At 39.3% G+C, this 17,721-nt stretch overlaps 1 protein-coding gene and 1 long non-coding RNA gene across 2 annotated transcripts in view; one reads left to right on the top strand and one right to left on the bottom strand.

Annotated features, from left to right (window-relative positions):
• The window catches only part of DNAH8 (dynein axonemal heavy chain 8), a 431,463-nt gene that overhangs the window by 347,142 nt on the left and 66,600 nt on the right, over positions 1–17,721 (bottom strand). Inside the window, exons 4-5 of the mRNA XM_078055380.1 lie at positions 16,273–16,357; positions 11,070–11,221 (exon numbers count right to left, since the gene is read on the bottom strand). Coding sequence (XP_077911506.1) covers positions 11,070–11,221; positions 16,273–16,357 — 237 coding nt within the window. The remainder of the gene's footprint in view (positions 1–11,069; positions 11,222–16,272; positions 16,358–17,721) is intronic.
• LOC144379086 (uncharacterized) overlaps positions 1–17,721 on the top strand; it is a 231,690-nt gene that overhangs the window by 199,906 nt on the left and 14,063 nt on the right. The gene's annotated exons all lie outside the window — the stretch shown is intronic.

Genomic DNA, 17,721 nt, shown 5'->3' on the forward strand with positions numbered 1-17,721 from the left:
AGAAAATAAATAAGGAAATGTTGCACTTGAACTGTAATTTAGACCAAATGGACCTAATATACATGTACAGAACATTCCACCCAATAGCAGAAATATATACATTCTTTCTAATTGCACATGGAACATTTCCAGGAAAGATCCTATGGTAGGTCACAAAACAGCAAATTTAAGATGATGGAAATCATACCAAATATTTTTTTTCCAATCACAATGGTATGAAACTAGAAATCAGTAATAGGAGAAAAGCTAGAAAATTCACAAATATGTGAAAACTAACGCTCCTGCACAACCAGTGGGTCAAAGAAGAAATCTAAAAGGAAATAAACAATATCTCAAAACAAATAAAAATGGAAACAGAACATACCAAAACCTCTAGGATTTGGGATGCAGCAAAAGCAGTTCTAAGAGGGAAGTTTATAGTGATAAATGCCTATGCTAAGAAAAAAGAACGATATTAAACAACCTAACTTTACATCTCAAGGAACCTGAAAAAGAAGAACTAAGCCCAAAGTTAGCAGAAGAAAGGAAATAACAAAGATAAAAGCAGAAAAAATGAAATGGAGACCAGAAAAACAATAGAAATGGTCAAGAAAACTAAAAGCTGTTTTGTGAAAAGATAACAAAATTGACAAACTGTTAGCTAGACCAAGAAAAAAAGAGAGAAGACTCAAATAAATAAAATCAGAAATAAAAGAGGAGACATTAGTACCACAGAAATGCAAAGGATCCATAAGAAACAACTATGAACGTAGCGCCTGGGTGGCTCAGTGGTTAAGCGTCTGCCTTTGGCTCAGGTCACGATCCCAGTGTCCTGGGATCAAGCCCTGCATCAGGCTTCCTGCTCAGCTGGAAGCCTGCTTCTCCCTCTCTCACTGCCCCTGCTTGTGTTCCCTCTCTCATTGTGTATCTCTCTGTCAAATAAATAAATAAAATCTTAAAAAATATATATTAAAAAAAAAGAAAGAAACAACTATGAACAATTATATTCACACTAATTGGACAACCTAGAAGAAATGGATTAATTCCTAGAAAAATACCACCTACAAAGACTGAATCATGAAGAAATAGAAAATCTGAACAGACCAATACCCAGTAAAGAGACTGATTCAGTAATTTAAAACCTCCCAACAGGGGTGCCTGGGTGGCTCAGTTGGTTAAGCATCCAACCTGTGATTTTGGCTCAGGTCATGGTCTCATGGGTGGTGAGATGGAGCCCCATGTTGGGCTCCATGCTCAGCAGGGGGTCTGCTTGAGATTCTCTCTTTCCCTCTTCCTCTGTCCCTCCCTTCCACTCATACTCAAGTGCTCTCTTTCTCTAAAATAAGTAAATAAATAAATCTATAAAAATTCCCAACAAAGTTCAGTACCATATGGTTTCATTGGTAAATTCTACCAAACACTTAAAAAGTTAACATCAATCCTTCTAAAACTCTTCCAAAAAATGAAGAAGGGAGAACATTGAAACTCATTTTACAAGGCCAGAATTACCCTGATACCAAAGCCAGAGAAGAACACTATAAGAAAATTACCAATAGACCAACATCCCAAATACAGATGCAAAAATGTTCAACAAAATACTACCAAACTAATTCAACAGCACACTAAAAGCATCATACATCATGATCAGGTGGGATTTATCCCTGGGATGTAAAAATGGTTCAATATATGCAAATCAATAAATGTGATATACCACATTATCAAAATGAAGGATAAAAAACATATAATTGAGGGAGGAGCAAGATGGCAGAGGAGTAGGAGACCTAAATTTCATCTGGTCCCAGGAATTCAACTGGATAGGGATCAAACCATTCTGAACACCTACAAACTCAACAGGAGATCGAAGAAAAGAAGAGCAGCAACTCTCTGAACAGAAAAGCGACGACTTTCTGGAAGGTAGGATCTGCGGAGAAGTGAATCCGAGGCGATATTCGGGAAGATAGATGGCGGGGGAGGGGGCCTCCATCCGCTGCTACAGGCAAGTGATAGAGCAGCAGAGCACAAAATCGGAACTTTTAGAAGTCTGCTCTGCTGAGGGATGTCGCTCCAGTGGCTAAGCGGGGGGTGGAACCCTCGTGGGACAGTGTTGTCTCAGGACCCTCGGGGTCACAGAAAGTCCGGGGGTGCCTGAGTGCGGCAGAGCTCCCAGGTATCAGAGCGGAGAAGCGGCAGAGCTCCCAGGTATCACAGCTCTGCAGAGACAGAGCTGAGGAGCGGGCTCTCAGCTCGGGGTTGCCATAAACCGTGATCCACAGCACAGTCGGGCCACTGCTCCTCCAGCAGGGACCCAACAAGAAGCAGATCCGGGGAAACTCACCTTCCTCCCCTGGGAGGAGCGGTGTGGGAGTGCACCGCAGGGATCTGCTGGGTTTGGAGACTCCACACGGGGTCGGGTGCCAGAGATAGAAACACTCAGTCACAGGCCGGGTGAGCACGGAGTGCCATCAGAGACCAGGGAGACAGGAGTGACTGACTGCTTTTTTCTGGGGGTGCACTGAGGAGTGGGGCCCCGAGTTCTCGGCTCCTCCGGGGCAGAGATTGGGCGGCAGCCATTTTCACTCTAGTCCTCCAAAGCTGTACCGAAAGCTTGCAGGGAACAAAAGCTCCTGAGAGCAAACCCGAGCAGATTACTTAGGCCCGACCGGCAAGGGCAGGGCAATTCCGCCTCTGGCAAAGATATTTGGGAACCATGGCAACAGGCCCCTCCCCCAGAAGATCAGCGAGAACAGCCAGCCAAGACCAAGTTTACCGATCAATGAGAATGGCAGAACTCCAGCGCTAAGGGAACACAGCACATAGAATTCATGCCTTTTATCCCATGATTCTTTAGTCTTTCAAAACTAATTTTTAAATTTTTTTTATTTTTCTATTTTTTTAGTTGAATTTTTCTTCTTTCCTTTTTCAACCAACATCTTATCAATTCCTTTTTTAAAATCTTTTTTAATTTTCACTTTTACAGTCATATTCTATCCCTTCATTGTATTTAACCTTATTTTTTGTTTATATATAAGTTTTTCTTTCTTTAAAATTTTGGGATACAGTTTCTTCTAACAGACCAAAATATACCCTAAATCTAGTGTATGACATTGTCCTAGTCTCCTGCCTGATCACATTCTTTTTTTTCTTTTAATTTTTTTCATTCTTTTTTTCACCAACTTCTTACCTTATCATTCCTTTTTTTAATCTTTTTTAATTCTCATCTTTAAGGTCACATTCCATCCCTTCATTATATTTACCATTATTTTTTGTATATATATAAGTTTTTCTTTCTTTAAAATTTTGGGAGGCAATTTCTTCTAACAGACCAAAATACACCCAAAATCTAGTGTGTGGCTCTGTTCTATTAACCAGCCTAATCATATTCTTTTTTTTTTTTTTTTTCCGTTTCTTTTCCCCCGGTTTCAGGTCTCTTCTGATTTGTTTAGTGTATATTTATCTGGGGTTGTTGTTACCCTTTTACCATTTTGTTCTCTCATTCATCTATTAACCTCTGGAAAAATGACAGGACGGAAAAACTCACCTCAAAAAAAAAGAACAAGAAGCAGTACTGACTGCCAGGGACCTAATCAATACAGACATTGGTAAGATGTTGGAACTAGAGTTCAGAATGATGATTTTAAAGATACTACCTGGGCTTGAAAAAAGCATAGAATATACTAGAGAATCCCTTTCTGGAGAAATAAAAGAACTAAAATCTAACCAACTTGAAATCAAAAAGGCTATTAATGAGGTAAAATCAAAAATGGAGGCTCTAACTCCTAGGATAAATGAGGCAGAAGAAAGAATTAGTGATACAGAAGACCAAATGATGGAGAATAAAGAAGCCGAGAAAAAGAAAGATAAACAACTACTGGATCACAAGGGGAGTATTCGAGAGATAAGTGATACCATAAGACAAAACAACATTAGAATAATTGGGATCCCAGAAGAAGAAGAAAGAGAGAGGGGGGCAGAAGGTATATCGCAGCAAATTATAGCAGAGAACTTCCTTAATTGGGGGAAGGAAACAGGCATCAAAATCCAGGAGGCACAGAGAACCCCTCTCAAAATCAATAAAAATAGGTCAACACCCCATCTAATAGTAAAACTCACAAGTCTCAGAGACAAAGAGAAAATCCTGAAAGCAGCTCAGGACAAGAGATCTGTAACCTACAGTGGTAGAAACATTAGATTGGCAGAGACCTATCCACAGAGACCTGGCAGGCCAGAAAGGACTGGCATGATATATTCAGAGCACTAAATGAGAAAAATATGCAGCCAAGAATACTATATCCAGCTAGGCTGTCATTGAAAGTAGAAGGAGAGATAAAAAGCTTCCAGGACAAACAAAAACTAAAGGAATTTGCAAACACGAAACCAGCCCTACAAGAAATATTGAAACGGGTCCTCTAAGCAAAGAGAGAGCCTAAAAGTAACATAGACCAGAAAGGAACACAGACAATATACAGTAACAGTCACCTTACAGGCAATACAATGGCACTAAATTCATATCTTTCAATAGTTACCCTGCATGTAAATGGGCTAAATGCCCCAATCAAAAGCACAGGGTATCAGATTGGATAAAAAAAACAAGACCCATCAATACGCTGTCTGCAAGAGACTCATTTTAGACCCAAAGGCACCTCCAGATTTAAAGCGACGGGGTGGAAAACCATTTACCATGCTAATGGACACCAAAAGAAAGCTGGGGTGGTAATCCTTATATCAGACAAATTAGATTTAAACCAAAGACTATAATAAGAGATGAGGAAGGACACTATATCCTACTTAAAGGGTCTATCCAACAAGAAGATCTAACAATTGTAAATATTGTAACAATTGTAAATATCTATGCCCCTAACATGGGAGCAGCCAATTATATAAGGCAATTAATAACAAAAGCAAAGAAACACATCAACAATAATACAATAATAGTAGGGGACTTGAATACCCCCCTTGATGAAATGGATAGATCACCTAAGCAAAAGATCAATAAGGAAATAAAGGCTTTAAATGACACAATGGACCAGATGGACTTCACAGATATATTCAGAACATTCCATCCCAAAGCAACAGAATACACATTCTTCTCTAGTGCCCATGGAACATTCTCCAGAATAGATCACATCCTAGGTCATAAATCAGGTCTCAACCGCTACCAAAAGATTGGGATCATTCCCTGCATATTTTTGGACCACCATGTTTTGAAACTAGAACTCAATCACAAGAGGAAAGTCGGAAAGAACTCAAATACCTGGAGGCTAAAGAGCATCCTACTAAATAATGAATGGGTCAACCAGGAAATTAAAGAAGAATTAAAAAAATTCATGGAAACCAATGAAAATGAAAACACAACTGTTCAAAATCTTTGGGATGCAGCAAAGGCAGTCCTAAGAGGAAAGTATATAGCAATACAAGCCTTTCTCAAGAAACAAGAAAGGTCTCAAATACACAACCTAACCCTACACCTAAAAGAGCTGGAGAAAGAAGAGAAAATAAAGCCTAAACCCAGCAGGAGAAGAGAAATAATAAAGATCAGAGCAGAAATCAATGAAATAGAAACCAAAAGAATGGTAGAACAGATCAACAAAACTAGGAGCTGGTTCTTTGAAAGAATTAATAAGATTGATAAACCCTTGGCCAGACTTATCAAGAAGAAAAGAGAAAGGACCCAAATAAATAAAATCATGAAAGAGGAGAGATCACAACCAACACCAGAGAGATATAAACAATTAAAGAACATATTATGAGCAACTATATGCCAGCAAATTAGATAATCTGGAAGAAATGGATGCATTCCTAGAGATGTATCAACTACCAAAACTGAACCAGAAAGAAATAGAAAACCTGAGCAGACCCATAATCACTAAGGAAATTGAAGCAGTTATCAAAAATCTCCCAACAAACAAGAGCCCAGAGCCAAATGGCTTCCCAAGGGAATTCTACCAAACGTTTATAGAAGAATTAATACTTATTCTTCTGAAACTGTTCCAAAAAATAGAAATGGAAGGAAAACTTCCAAACTCATTTTATGAGGCCACCATTACCTTGATCCCAAAACCAGACAAAGACCCCCTCAAAAAGGAGAACTACAGACCAATATCCCTGATGAACATGGATGCAAAAATTCTCACCAAAATACTAGCCAATAGGATTCAACAGTACATTAAGAGGATTATTCACCATGACCAAATGGGATTTATTCCTGGGCTGCAAGGTTGGTTCAACATCCACCAATCAATCAATGTGATACAATACATTAATAAAGGAAAGAACAAGAACTATATGATCCTCTCAGTAGATGCAGAAAAAGCATTTGAGAAAGTACAGCATCCTTTCTTGATTAAAACTCTTCACAGTGTAGGGATAGAAGGTAGATACCTCAATATCATATAAGCCATCTATGAAAAACCCACAGCAAGTATCATTCTCAATGGGGAAAAACTGAAAACTTTTCCCCTAAGGTCAGGAACATGGCAGGGATGTCCACTATCACCACTGCTATTCAACATAGTATTAGAAGTCCTAGCCACAGCAATCAGACAACAAAAAGAAATAAAAGGCATCGAATCAGCAAAGAAGAAGTCAAACTCTTTGCAGATGATATGATACTTTATGTGGAAAACCCAAAAGACTCCACCCCAAATCTGCTAGAACTCGTACAGGAATTCAGTAAAGTGGCAGGATATAAAATCAATGCACAGAAATCAGTGGCATTCCTATACACCAACAACAAGACAGAAGAAAGAGAAATTAAGGAGTCGATCCCATTTATAATTGCACCCAAAACCATAAGATACGTGAAATAAATCTAACCAAAGAGGCAAAGAATCTGTACTCAGAAGACTATAAAATACTCATGAAAGAAATTGAGGAAGACACAAAAAAGTGGAAAAACGTTCCATGCTCATGGATTGGAAGAACAAATATTGTGAAGATGTCAATGCTACCTAGAGCAATCTACACATTCAATGCAATCCCTATCAAAAGACCATCCACTTTTTTCAAAGAAATGGAACAAATAATCCTAAAATTTGTATGGAACCAGAAAAGACCCCGAATAGCCAGAGGAATGTTGATAAAGAAAAGCAAAGCTAGTGGCATCACAATTCCTGAGTTCAAGCTCTATTACAAAGCTGTAGCTCAGCATTAGGGTGCAGCCCAAAGACTTCGGGGTTATCTAGGGATGGCAGTGACTGGATGTACTCAAAATACTGATCCAGGGTTTTGCACAAGGGGATTTTATAACCAGTATAAAACAGAACGATGATTCAAACATCTCACTGAACCAGACCTATGCGGGAGAGAAAACAGAAGAATTAAAAGTGATGAACATCTAAATGAAAACTATAAACAAGGAAGGGTCACCTTATTTCCATTTTAATAGATTTTCATATTGGGTTTGAAAGGATCTTAAGAAAACCACTGATAGAAATAATTAGCACAAATATGAAGAAAAGAGAAAGGCCACATGACACAAAAACTGTGAAGCCTGAGCCTCTCTTGAACACCAAAGAAGATGCGTGCTAACGGTGACAAGAGAGCCAGCCTTGCAAGCACACTCTGTTTGCTCCAGTAAACTCATGACCCTCCATCCCACTTTTGAAGATGAATGAGAACACACTGCAGAGAGCAGGCCATAACCACACACAGGAGAGAGGATCTGGGCACTTCCATGGCCTCCCTTTGCCCCCAAAACAGCGTTCATGCAGGGAATGTGCTGTGCTCAGGGTGGCTCACAGCAGCACCCTCTACCACGCAAGGCCAGGAAAATTTAACAATTGTCTCCCCTCCCACTCCAAGCTGGAGAGCTCCCTCTGTTAATTAAATTATGTCCCTGGCCACAAGAAGCAAATGTATCCAACTGTCTTATTGTTTGCCTGAAGACATCCTTTTCTCATTCCATATGAATTAAGTACCTGTAATGTAAAAGCAAGAGAGCAAATATATAGTTGGTGTGAATAGACTTATTCTGAAGAGGAAAAAAAAAGAAAAGAATGCTGAATGCCTATGAGTCAGATTTGAGGCAATGGCTTCAGTGTCTAACAGAGCAATTTTCTCAGCAGGAAGGGAAATAACGGGAAGACAGGAGGAACAGAAGTGCAGGCAGGATGTCTGAATCACTCGGAGGACTCAATGTGAAAAGAGATGGGGATTGTGCTTTACTTCAGTGGGTTACACTTTCTCTAGCATCTTCCTTCCATATCCTTCTTCCAGCTCTTTTTAGGTCCAGTGATCACTCTGAAATATCCTGTGCTTTGGTTTTCTCTTCTGGAACACCCTTCCCCCGCCACCTCCCTCCCCCCGACCCAGTTCTATCCTAGTTAACTCCTGTGCACAAGGCACGGAGCTGAGAACTGGAATAGAAGGCAAAGGTGAGTCACACACCATTCTTTCCTCCAAGGAACTTGTGACCCATTGGAGGGATAAGTCAATTACATAATAAACCACAGTGCAAAGTCCACTAAGGTAAGAACCAGAGGAAATAAAAATAAGCAAAACACAAGGAGGCTTAAAGCAGGAAGAGAGACTAGTCAGCTGGATGTCAGGTAAGGCTTTATCTGGGAAGTGATCTTAGAGATAAGCCTTGAAGGATAGGATTTCGACAGGGGAACTCCCCAGTGACTGGGGAGACCACACCAGCAAAGGCACAGAGGAACTGATGCAAAAATGTGAGGCAGGGTGAGGAGATGGTGAAATCTAGGATAAATAGATCCAGGTGATGACTGGCGTTGATTTAAGAAATGAGGAACAGTTCGAAGTTATTAAAGAGAACAGTGCTATGATCATGGTCATTAATTAGAAAGGTTGTGTTTTTAGTGATGTGGATGACCAGGGAGGAGAAGGCCACAACAGTGACCACACTGAGTTCTCCCGTACCAATGACATAAATCTATAAAAGCAACATGAAGTTTCTTCCTGTTTTTCTATCACTTTATTAATACACCCACAAAGAGCTGGAGTCACAAACACACACACACAGCTGAGTTTCAGCAAATTTGGAGGACATTTTGGGGAATAGTCAACATAAGGAATAAGAAGTCAACATGGAAGGACTTCGGGAAACTCTAGAAGGTACAAAGATAAGCAGTCATCCTCCAAGGACAATAAATAAAGTTCTACAATTGTTGGTTTGAGAGGAGACACACCATAAGATGTTGAGAACAGAGAAAACAAACAGGGGTTCAAAGGTAAGCCCCAAGGATGTAAAATCAATGCAAAGAAATCAGTTGCATTTCTATACACCAACAAGACAGAAGAAACAGAAATAAAGGAGTCAGTCCCATTTGCAATTGCACCCAAAACTATAAGATACCTAGGAATAAATCTAACCAGAGAGGCAAAGAATCTGTACTCAGAAAACTATAAAATACTCATGAAACAAATTGAGGAAGACACAAAAAAGTGGAAAAACGTTCCATGCTCATGGATTGGAAGAACAAATATTGTGAAACTCTCTATGCTACCTAGAGCAATCTACACATTTAATGCAATCCTTATCAAAATACCATCAACTTTTTTCAAAGAAATGGAACAAATAATCCTAAAATTTGTATGGAAGCAGAAAAGACCCTGAATAGCCACAGGAATGTTGAAAAGAAAACCAAAGCTGGTGGCATCACAATGCCAGACTTCAAGTTCTATTACAAAGCTGTCATCATCCAGACAGTATGGTACTGGCACAGAAACAGACACATAGATCAATGGAACAGAATAGAGAGCCCAGAAGTGGACCCTCAATTCTATGGTCAACTAATCTTCGACAAAGCAGGAAAGAATGTCCAATGGAAAAAAGACAGTCTCCTCAACAAATGGTGTTGGGAAAATCGGACAGCCACATGCAGAAGAATGAAACTGGACCATTTTCTTCCACCACACACAAAAATAGACTCAAAATGGATGAAAGACCTCAATGTGAGACAGGAATCCATCAAAATCCTAAAGAACACAGTCAGCAACCTCTTCGACCTCAGCCTCAGCAACTTCTTTCAAGAAACATCGCCAAAGGCAAGGGAAGCAAGGGCAAAATGAACTATTGGGACTTCATCAAGATAAAAAGAATTTATCAAACTCAACACCCAAAGAACAAAGAATCCAATCAAGATATGGGCAGAAGACATGAACAGACATTTGTGCAAAGAAGACATCCAAATGGCCAACAGACACTTGAAAAAGTTCTCAACATCACTCGGCATCAGGGAAATACAAATCAAAACCTCAATGAGATACCACCTCACACCAGTCAGAATGGCTAACATTAGCAAGTCAGGAAATGACAGATTTGGCGGGGATGCGGAAAAGGGGGAACACTCCTACACTATTGGTGGGAATGCAAGCTGGTGCAGCCACTGTGGAGAACAGTATGGAGGTTCCTCAAAAAGTTGAAAAATAGAGCTACCGTACGACCCAGCAATTGCACTACTGGGTATTTACCCCAAAGATACAAATGTAGTGATCCAAAGGGGCACGTGAACCCCAGTGTTTATAGCAGCAATGTCCACAGTAGTCAAACTATGGAAAGAGCCTAGATGTCTATCAACAAATGAATGGATAAAGAATATGTGATATATATATATATATATATATATATATATATATATATATATATACAATGGAATATTATGCAGCCATCAAAAAAATGAATCTTGCCATTTGCAATGACATGGATGGAATTAGAGGGTATTATGCTAAGCGAATTAAGTCAATCAGAGAGTAGAATGTTGATTACCAGGGCTGTTGGGTAGGGGGAATCAGGAGATGTTTGTCAAAGCAATCAAACTTTAAGTTATAAAATGAATAAGTTTTGGGGATTTAACGTACAGCATGGTGATTATAGGTAATACTAATATATACTCGAATGTTGCTAAGACAATTCACCTTAAATGTCATCACCAAAAACAAACCAAAAAAAGGTAATTAGGTGAGATGATGGAGTATCAGCTAATGCTACAGTGGTAATCAGTTCGCAAAATATAAGTGTATTAAATCAACATGTTATATACAGCCTACAACTTACCATGTTTTATGTCAGTTACATCTCAATTAAGCTGGAAAAAAATTTCACTGTATATTTGAAAAAAATGCAAACATACCTCATGAATATTTTTAATATTTATAGCAACATCATTGTGACAGCGAACAAAAAATACACATAATCCTTTTAGTTTCTCCGGGGCTGCGTTGTCTATATATAATCTCATCATTTTTCCCCCTTTGGTTGCTCCAGCAATAGTTCGACCACACTCTGAAAACAAAAGTCAAGAATGTAGTGTGTGATCACATAACGGATCGACTGTGATAAACGACTATGGATCTCACAGCATTGCTTCTTGCTTCACCTTACTGTAAGGAATTTTTGATGATTGTAATAAATTTTTTGTCTACAAAAAGACATCGCTAATTGGAATACTTGAAGTGCAGCCTCCCCTGCTACCTTTCCCTGAGTTCTTCACTTTTTCTCCTTTTGGCCTCGCCTCAGGCAGGGTCTTCACACAGACTGTTCTACCCCATCTCCGACCCTTTGCCTCCCCAATTCCTACTTATCTTTCAGATCTCGGCTGAAGCCCAAGTCTCTTAGAAGCCTTCACTGACTCCCCAGAGAGGATTTAGTCCCCTAGTGAAAACACTTATAGCCCCCAAGTTATACTAAATTCTTCCTCAACTTGATTTCAGTGAAAATTAATCATTTAATTTTAAAAACTATTAAAAATATAATTTTGTTAGATGATTGGTTGTACTATTAATAAGCAAAATTTAGCAGTCTTCCTATTCACAATAATTTAAAATATGATAAAAGAAATTTTAAAATCCCCATCCCCAAACCATGAAAATATTTTGTCTTCCCAGCCTTCCCTCCTTTGGGTGTGGGGGATTCCTCCTGTCCCGTGACTCTGGAGGACACCAGTCTCAGGGCTCTGATGTGGTGGGCATGTGCAAATGAGACTGATCAGACTCTCTGCAAGAATGTCAATCCTGCCTGGAGGCACACAAAGGTAAAAGGGGACTGGAGGGATGTCAATCTAGTGACGAATCCTAAAGAAACTGCCCTGAAATCTGTGGAAATGCTCTATTCCTGTCCTTCCCAAGGCCAAGTGGTTTGACTAGTTCAATTTTGTGAACAGCCCAGACTTTTTTTTTTTTTTTTTTTTTGCTTATGTAAGCCAGAGTCTATTGCTGTTGCCTACAACCAAAGAACCATGATACACGGTATGTAAGTGCTCAAATGCTCATTCATGGAGGTTGGCACAGAGAGGTACCTCTACCCTTAATAACCTCCCTCCCCTTTTTCCTTGATAAGAAAACCCATTGTCTCATCCAGCAATGTGTACATCCGCAAGGAGACTACTGCTTTCTCAGCCCCCTAACCCCTATGGTAGCCACATGACACAGTTCTGGCTGATAAGACATAAGATAAGCTTATGATTTCCTGATAACGGGGAGAGGCAAGGCCCTTTCCCACAAGCACCTTGAACTTGGATGTGATGTCTAGAGCTTCATCTTATAACCATATGGGGCAAACATGAACACAGAAGCCAACATTTAAAAATGACAGAATAGGAAGAAAAAAAGTATCTAGGTTTCTGATGACAATACTGAGCATTTGAACCATTGCCAGCCACTGCCCACCTTGTTATGAAAGAAAAATAGATCCCCTCTTTGTTTAAGACACTATTAGGACTTCCATTACCTACAGCTAAACATATTCTGTATACATCTACATATTCGGTACACCCATCAACAGGGGAATGGTTTCTAAAAATCACAATGCAGCTATACTATGGAATACTGACAGCATTTTTAAAACTTTTTCAAAAAAATATTTATTTATTTGAGAGAGAGAGAGAGTACACAAGTGGAGGCAGAGGTAGAGGGAAAGGGTCAAGCAGACTCCCCAATGAGAAGGGAGTCCAATGCAGGGCTCGATCCCAGGACCCCAAGATCATGACCTGAGCCAAAATCAAGAGTCACATGCTCAACCAACTGAACCACCCAGGCACCCCTGTACAGCATTTTTAAAATGAGGTAAATTTATATATAATGACATAGAAAATGTCTGGGCTATACTGTCAAATGCAAAACTCAAATCAAGAATAAAATGTATTATATGATCACATTTTTAAATGATAATAAGCATTTATATATTAACAGATGCATATGAGAAAGACAGGTAGTGGAATATTTACCAAGCTAATAAATGTATAACTTTTCTAGGTAGCAAAATAATAATTAAAAATATACCTATCTTGGGGCACCTGAGTGGCTCAGTCGGTTAAGCCTCCAACTCTTGATTTCAGCTCAGGTCATGATCTTGGGATTGTGAGATTAAGCCCAGTCTTGGGTTCTGTGCTGAGTGTGGAGCCTGCTTGGGATTCTCTCTCTCCCTCTCCCTCTCTCTCTCCCTCCCTCCCCTCATGCACACAGGCTCTCTCTTTCTCTCTAAAAAAAACAAAACAAAACAAAACAAAACAAAATATATATATATATATCTTTTCTCCTGCCAATTCCCCTCCTGCAAATTCTTCCTAAAGGCTTCCTAATCCACATTAGCCTCAGTGATAATCACTGAGGCATTATTTAAAAGAGCAAAAAGTTGTAAATAACCTAAGTTCTAATAATAAGAGATAAGTTTTAAAAATAATAGTTATAGTAGCCTAATGAAATACAGTGCAGCTGTTTAAAAGTTAATTGTAAAAAATGTATCTAGTGGCATGAAAAAGAGAATATTATCAAATTTTAAAGGCCACCATAAAAATAACATGTAGAGGGCGCCTGGGTGGCTCAGTTGTTAAGCGTCTGCCTTCGGCTCAGGTCATGATCCCAAGGTCCTGGGATCAAGCCCTGCATCAGGCTTCCTGCTCAGCTGGAAGCCTGCTTCTCCCTCTCCCACTCCCCCTGCTTGTGTTCCCTCTCTCGTTGTGTCTCTCTCTGTCAAATAAATAAATAAAATCTTTAAAAAAAATAAAAAATAAAAAAACAACATGTAGAGTTGGATCCCATTTTGTAGCATCCTATTTTGTAGCATCCCATTTTGTAGCATAATATCTACATACTACAAAAAGGGATCCAGCTCTATGTATACATGTATATATATGCACACACACTCTATACATATACATCACTTTCTCTCTCTTTTTCCCTCCCTCCCACCCTTTCTCCAAATAAGAGGGGAGGGGCAAAGAAGTTATAGAGGAATATTCATCAAGGAATTAACAGTGCCTATTCCAAATGGCTGAGAATGTGGGTGGTTTTTATTTCTCTTCTCATTGTAGGTATTTTCTTATATTAAAGAATTAAATGAAAATAGAAGAACATAATCAAGTGCTGTATTTCACAATGCAAACTTTAAATGAGACAGGAGGAGTTTGGAGAAAAGTGATGGATGGGTTTGGAACACCCTGGGCAGGCTCTGTAGAAAAGAGAATGTCAGAGGTGATCCAAAGGGGTAGGATTTGGCTGGGTATAGAGAAAAAAGGCATTCTGAGAGAGTCAGGAGAGCAGAGCAAAGGGCACAGATATGACCCTGGAATGTCCAGAAAACAAGGAAGAGACTGGCTTAAAGGGAGCAGCAAATTCATGTCTGCAAGAATAGGAGCGCAGGCTAAAGGAACACTGTGTATCCTGGTTATAATGGGCCTTAGCAGAGAAATAAGGGTTTTGGACCCAATCCAATAACTAGGAGCACAGTGAAAGGTTTACTTTTCAGAATTTTTACTGAGGGATAACATACAGTGTTAGATTAGTTTCAGGTGTACAATGTAATGATTCAACAATTCTATATATTTCTCAGTCCTCACCAAGATAAGTGTGCTCTTAATCCCCTTTATCTATTTCATGCAGTCCTCCACCCACCTCCCCTCTAGAAACCACCAGTTTGTTCTCTGTATTTAAGCGGCTGGTTTTATTGTTTGTTTGTCCCTCTCTTTTTTTCTTGGTTCCTTTGTTTTGTTTCTTAAATTCCACATATATGTGAAATCCTATGGTATTTGTCTTTTTCTGACTGACTTATTTCACTTAGCATTATACCCTCTAGGTCCACCCATGTTGTTGCAAATGGCAAGATTTCATTCTTTTTTTTTTTAAGATTTTATTTATTTATTTGAGAAAGAGAGATCAAGAGCAGGGGGGAAAAGAAGAGGGAAAGGGAGAACCAGACTCCCTGCCAAGCAGGGAGCCCAATGTGGGACTCGATTCCTGGACCCTGGGATCATGGCCTGAGCTGAAGGCAGATGCTTAACCAACTGAGCCACCCAGGCGCCCCAAGATTTCATTCCTTTTTATGGCTGCAACCCAAGTTTCCATCCATAGATGAATGGATAAAGATGTGGTATATATATAACATACAAATGAATAAAAGATTTACTTTTAAAGGAATAAGCAGTGTAAATTTCAGAGAGGGAATCTGGTTTCAGAGCTACAGGCTTTCAATCTAGAATACTAGGGCAGGCATGAGATATGAGCCTCAGCTAAAGGCAGCAGAGGAGAAAAATGAGAAAGAACCAATAGGAGGGACAATCCATAAGACTTCAAAGATAAGTAGTCTAAAACCAAAAGGATGGCCCATGCACCTGGTTATCAAGACAAAAGTTTCACATCCTGGTAGTGTTAATTATTTTAGGAATCCTGCAAATAATAAGGAAGCCATATATTCCAACTGACAGCTGCAGCAGACAAGATGCTGACCCAAGACCACTGGGACAGCTGCTGAGCTCTCACAGGGTTTCCTGTCTATTACTAGTCACCTGAGAACCTGTGTGCAAAATGGCTCCACCTGTTTCAGGGAAAACGGAATTAAATTCTAGTGAAAACATGTATCCACCATGAGATATCAATGATTTCTGTAAGTATGTTTTCTCCTTATATTATAGTAGTGCCTGACATATATATTTGGGCTGAAAAAGTATTGTTTTTAAGACATTTTTTTTTCGGGGTACCTGGGTGGCTCAGACAGTTGGGCATCCAGCTCTTGATTTCGGCTCAGGTCATGATGTTAGGATTGTGAGACTGAGCCCCATATGGGACTCCATGCTCAGCACAGAGTCTGCTTGAAATTCTCTCTCCCTCCCCCTTGGCCCCTCCCTGCTTGCACATGCTCTCTCTCTCTCAAATAAATCTTAAAAAAAAAAAAAAGACACTCTTCTCCACACATAAGCTTCTGATAAATTTTCTTTATAAATATACTTCTATGTAAATATATAAAATTTATAAATATATATCTATTTATAAGAGAAAGGATATGCTGCACTTTAACATTCATTAACTAATAGCCAGCACATTGCCCTCATAAAACATCCTTACCAAGGCCAGGGACATCTCCTTCCTGGTACAAAAATTTCAATGTCTTACAACCGTCTTTCATAAAAAAATGAGCAAAGGCTTCCAGCTGTTAAATAAAAGAGAAAATGATGATCAATAAAATGACTAGTTATATTAGCTACAATAAAACGAACCACACCCTGGGCTAGGCATTGCATATGCCTTTATCCTCATCATTTTGTAGATTAAAAAAAGAAAAAGAGGCTCAATGACTTTTTTCAAGATACACAGTGACAGGGACATCAGAAGCAGGATTAGAATTTGAACTACTTTAACTCCAAAATTACCATGAAATATATGGTGAATTCTATTTCTGAACTTACACTGATGATTTGCATATATAAGCAGGCAGCCACTTACCTGACCCTGCCTCACAGAATCTTATAGGAGTAAATGAATGAGTCCAACTGGAGGTAAATATAAAGAATTATTATTTTTAAAAAACTATTCTTAAAAGCTGACTTGGAGAACAAAAAACTTGGGTTTTTAAACCAATTATTTGAGTAATTATGTTTTTAGATATTGTCATTTGACCCAAATTGTAGCCAAATTAATATAGAAACAAATTATTATAATGAGAGTCTCCCATGTTTATGAGCATGAAGCTCTTATTTAATTACTTATAAGTCAGTGTCATATCTAAGCGGAAAAATAAATAGGTCATGTAAGCAAAAATCCTCACACACTATTTGGGAAGTACAAAGTTACTCAACCCACTTCACTTAGTCCACTGAGTCTATACCTAAGTGTTGCTCTCGAGCAGTGGGTTTTTCTTCACTTACTGGCCATGTGTGGGAGGTACGTCAGATCTGGCAAAGCCTCTCCCCCTAGGACAATGGTTCTCAAACTTTAGTGTGCATCAGAGAAGCACCTAGGGCTTCTAAAAAAAATACAGAATGCTGGCCCTGAGGACTTGCATTTCTAAAAAGCTCCAGTTGAGGGGTGCCTGGGTGGCTCAGTTGGTTGAGCATCTGACTATTGATTTCAGCTTAGGTCATGATCTCGGGGTCATGAGATTGAGCCCCACATGGGTCTCTGCGATCAGCAGGGAGTCTGCTTGAGATTCTCCCTTGCCTTCCCCTTCAGCTCTTCCTCCTGCTCTTGCTACCTCTCTCTCTTTCTGAAATAAATAAATCTTTAAAAAATTCCAGGTGATGCTGATGCTGCTGCTTCTGGGACCCCATTTGAGACCCACCACCCCAGGAAGTGAAACAGAGCCACACAGATGTACCAAATTTGAGCCCTTCATTTTCTACTCTTCCATCTCACACATAAATTTGACTCTTGCATAATTACAATCTGAAAGATAAAAAAACTGTCAGCACAGCGATTGTTGCCCAGTTCCATAAATACTTTATTGCTGTATCTGATTGTATGACCCACGAGATTTGAAAGTATCCAAATTACCAAAAACAGCGCCCATACCCGTGA

Source organism: Halichoerus grypus, chromosome 9 (genome assembly GCF_964656455.1).
Source record: "Halichoerus grypus chromosome 9, mHalGry1.hap1.1, whole genome shotgun sequence".
In the NCBI taxonomy this organism is placed as follows: Eukaryota; Metazoa; Chordata; class Mammalia; order Carnivora; family Phocidae; genus Halichoerus; species Halichoerus grypus.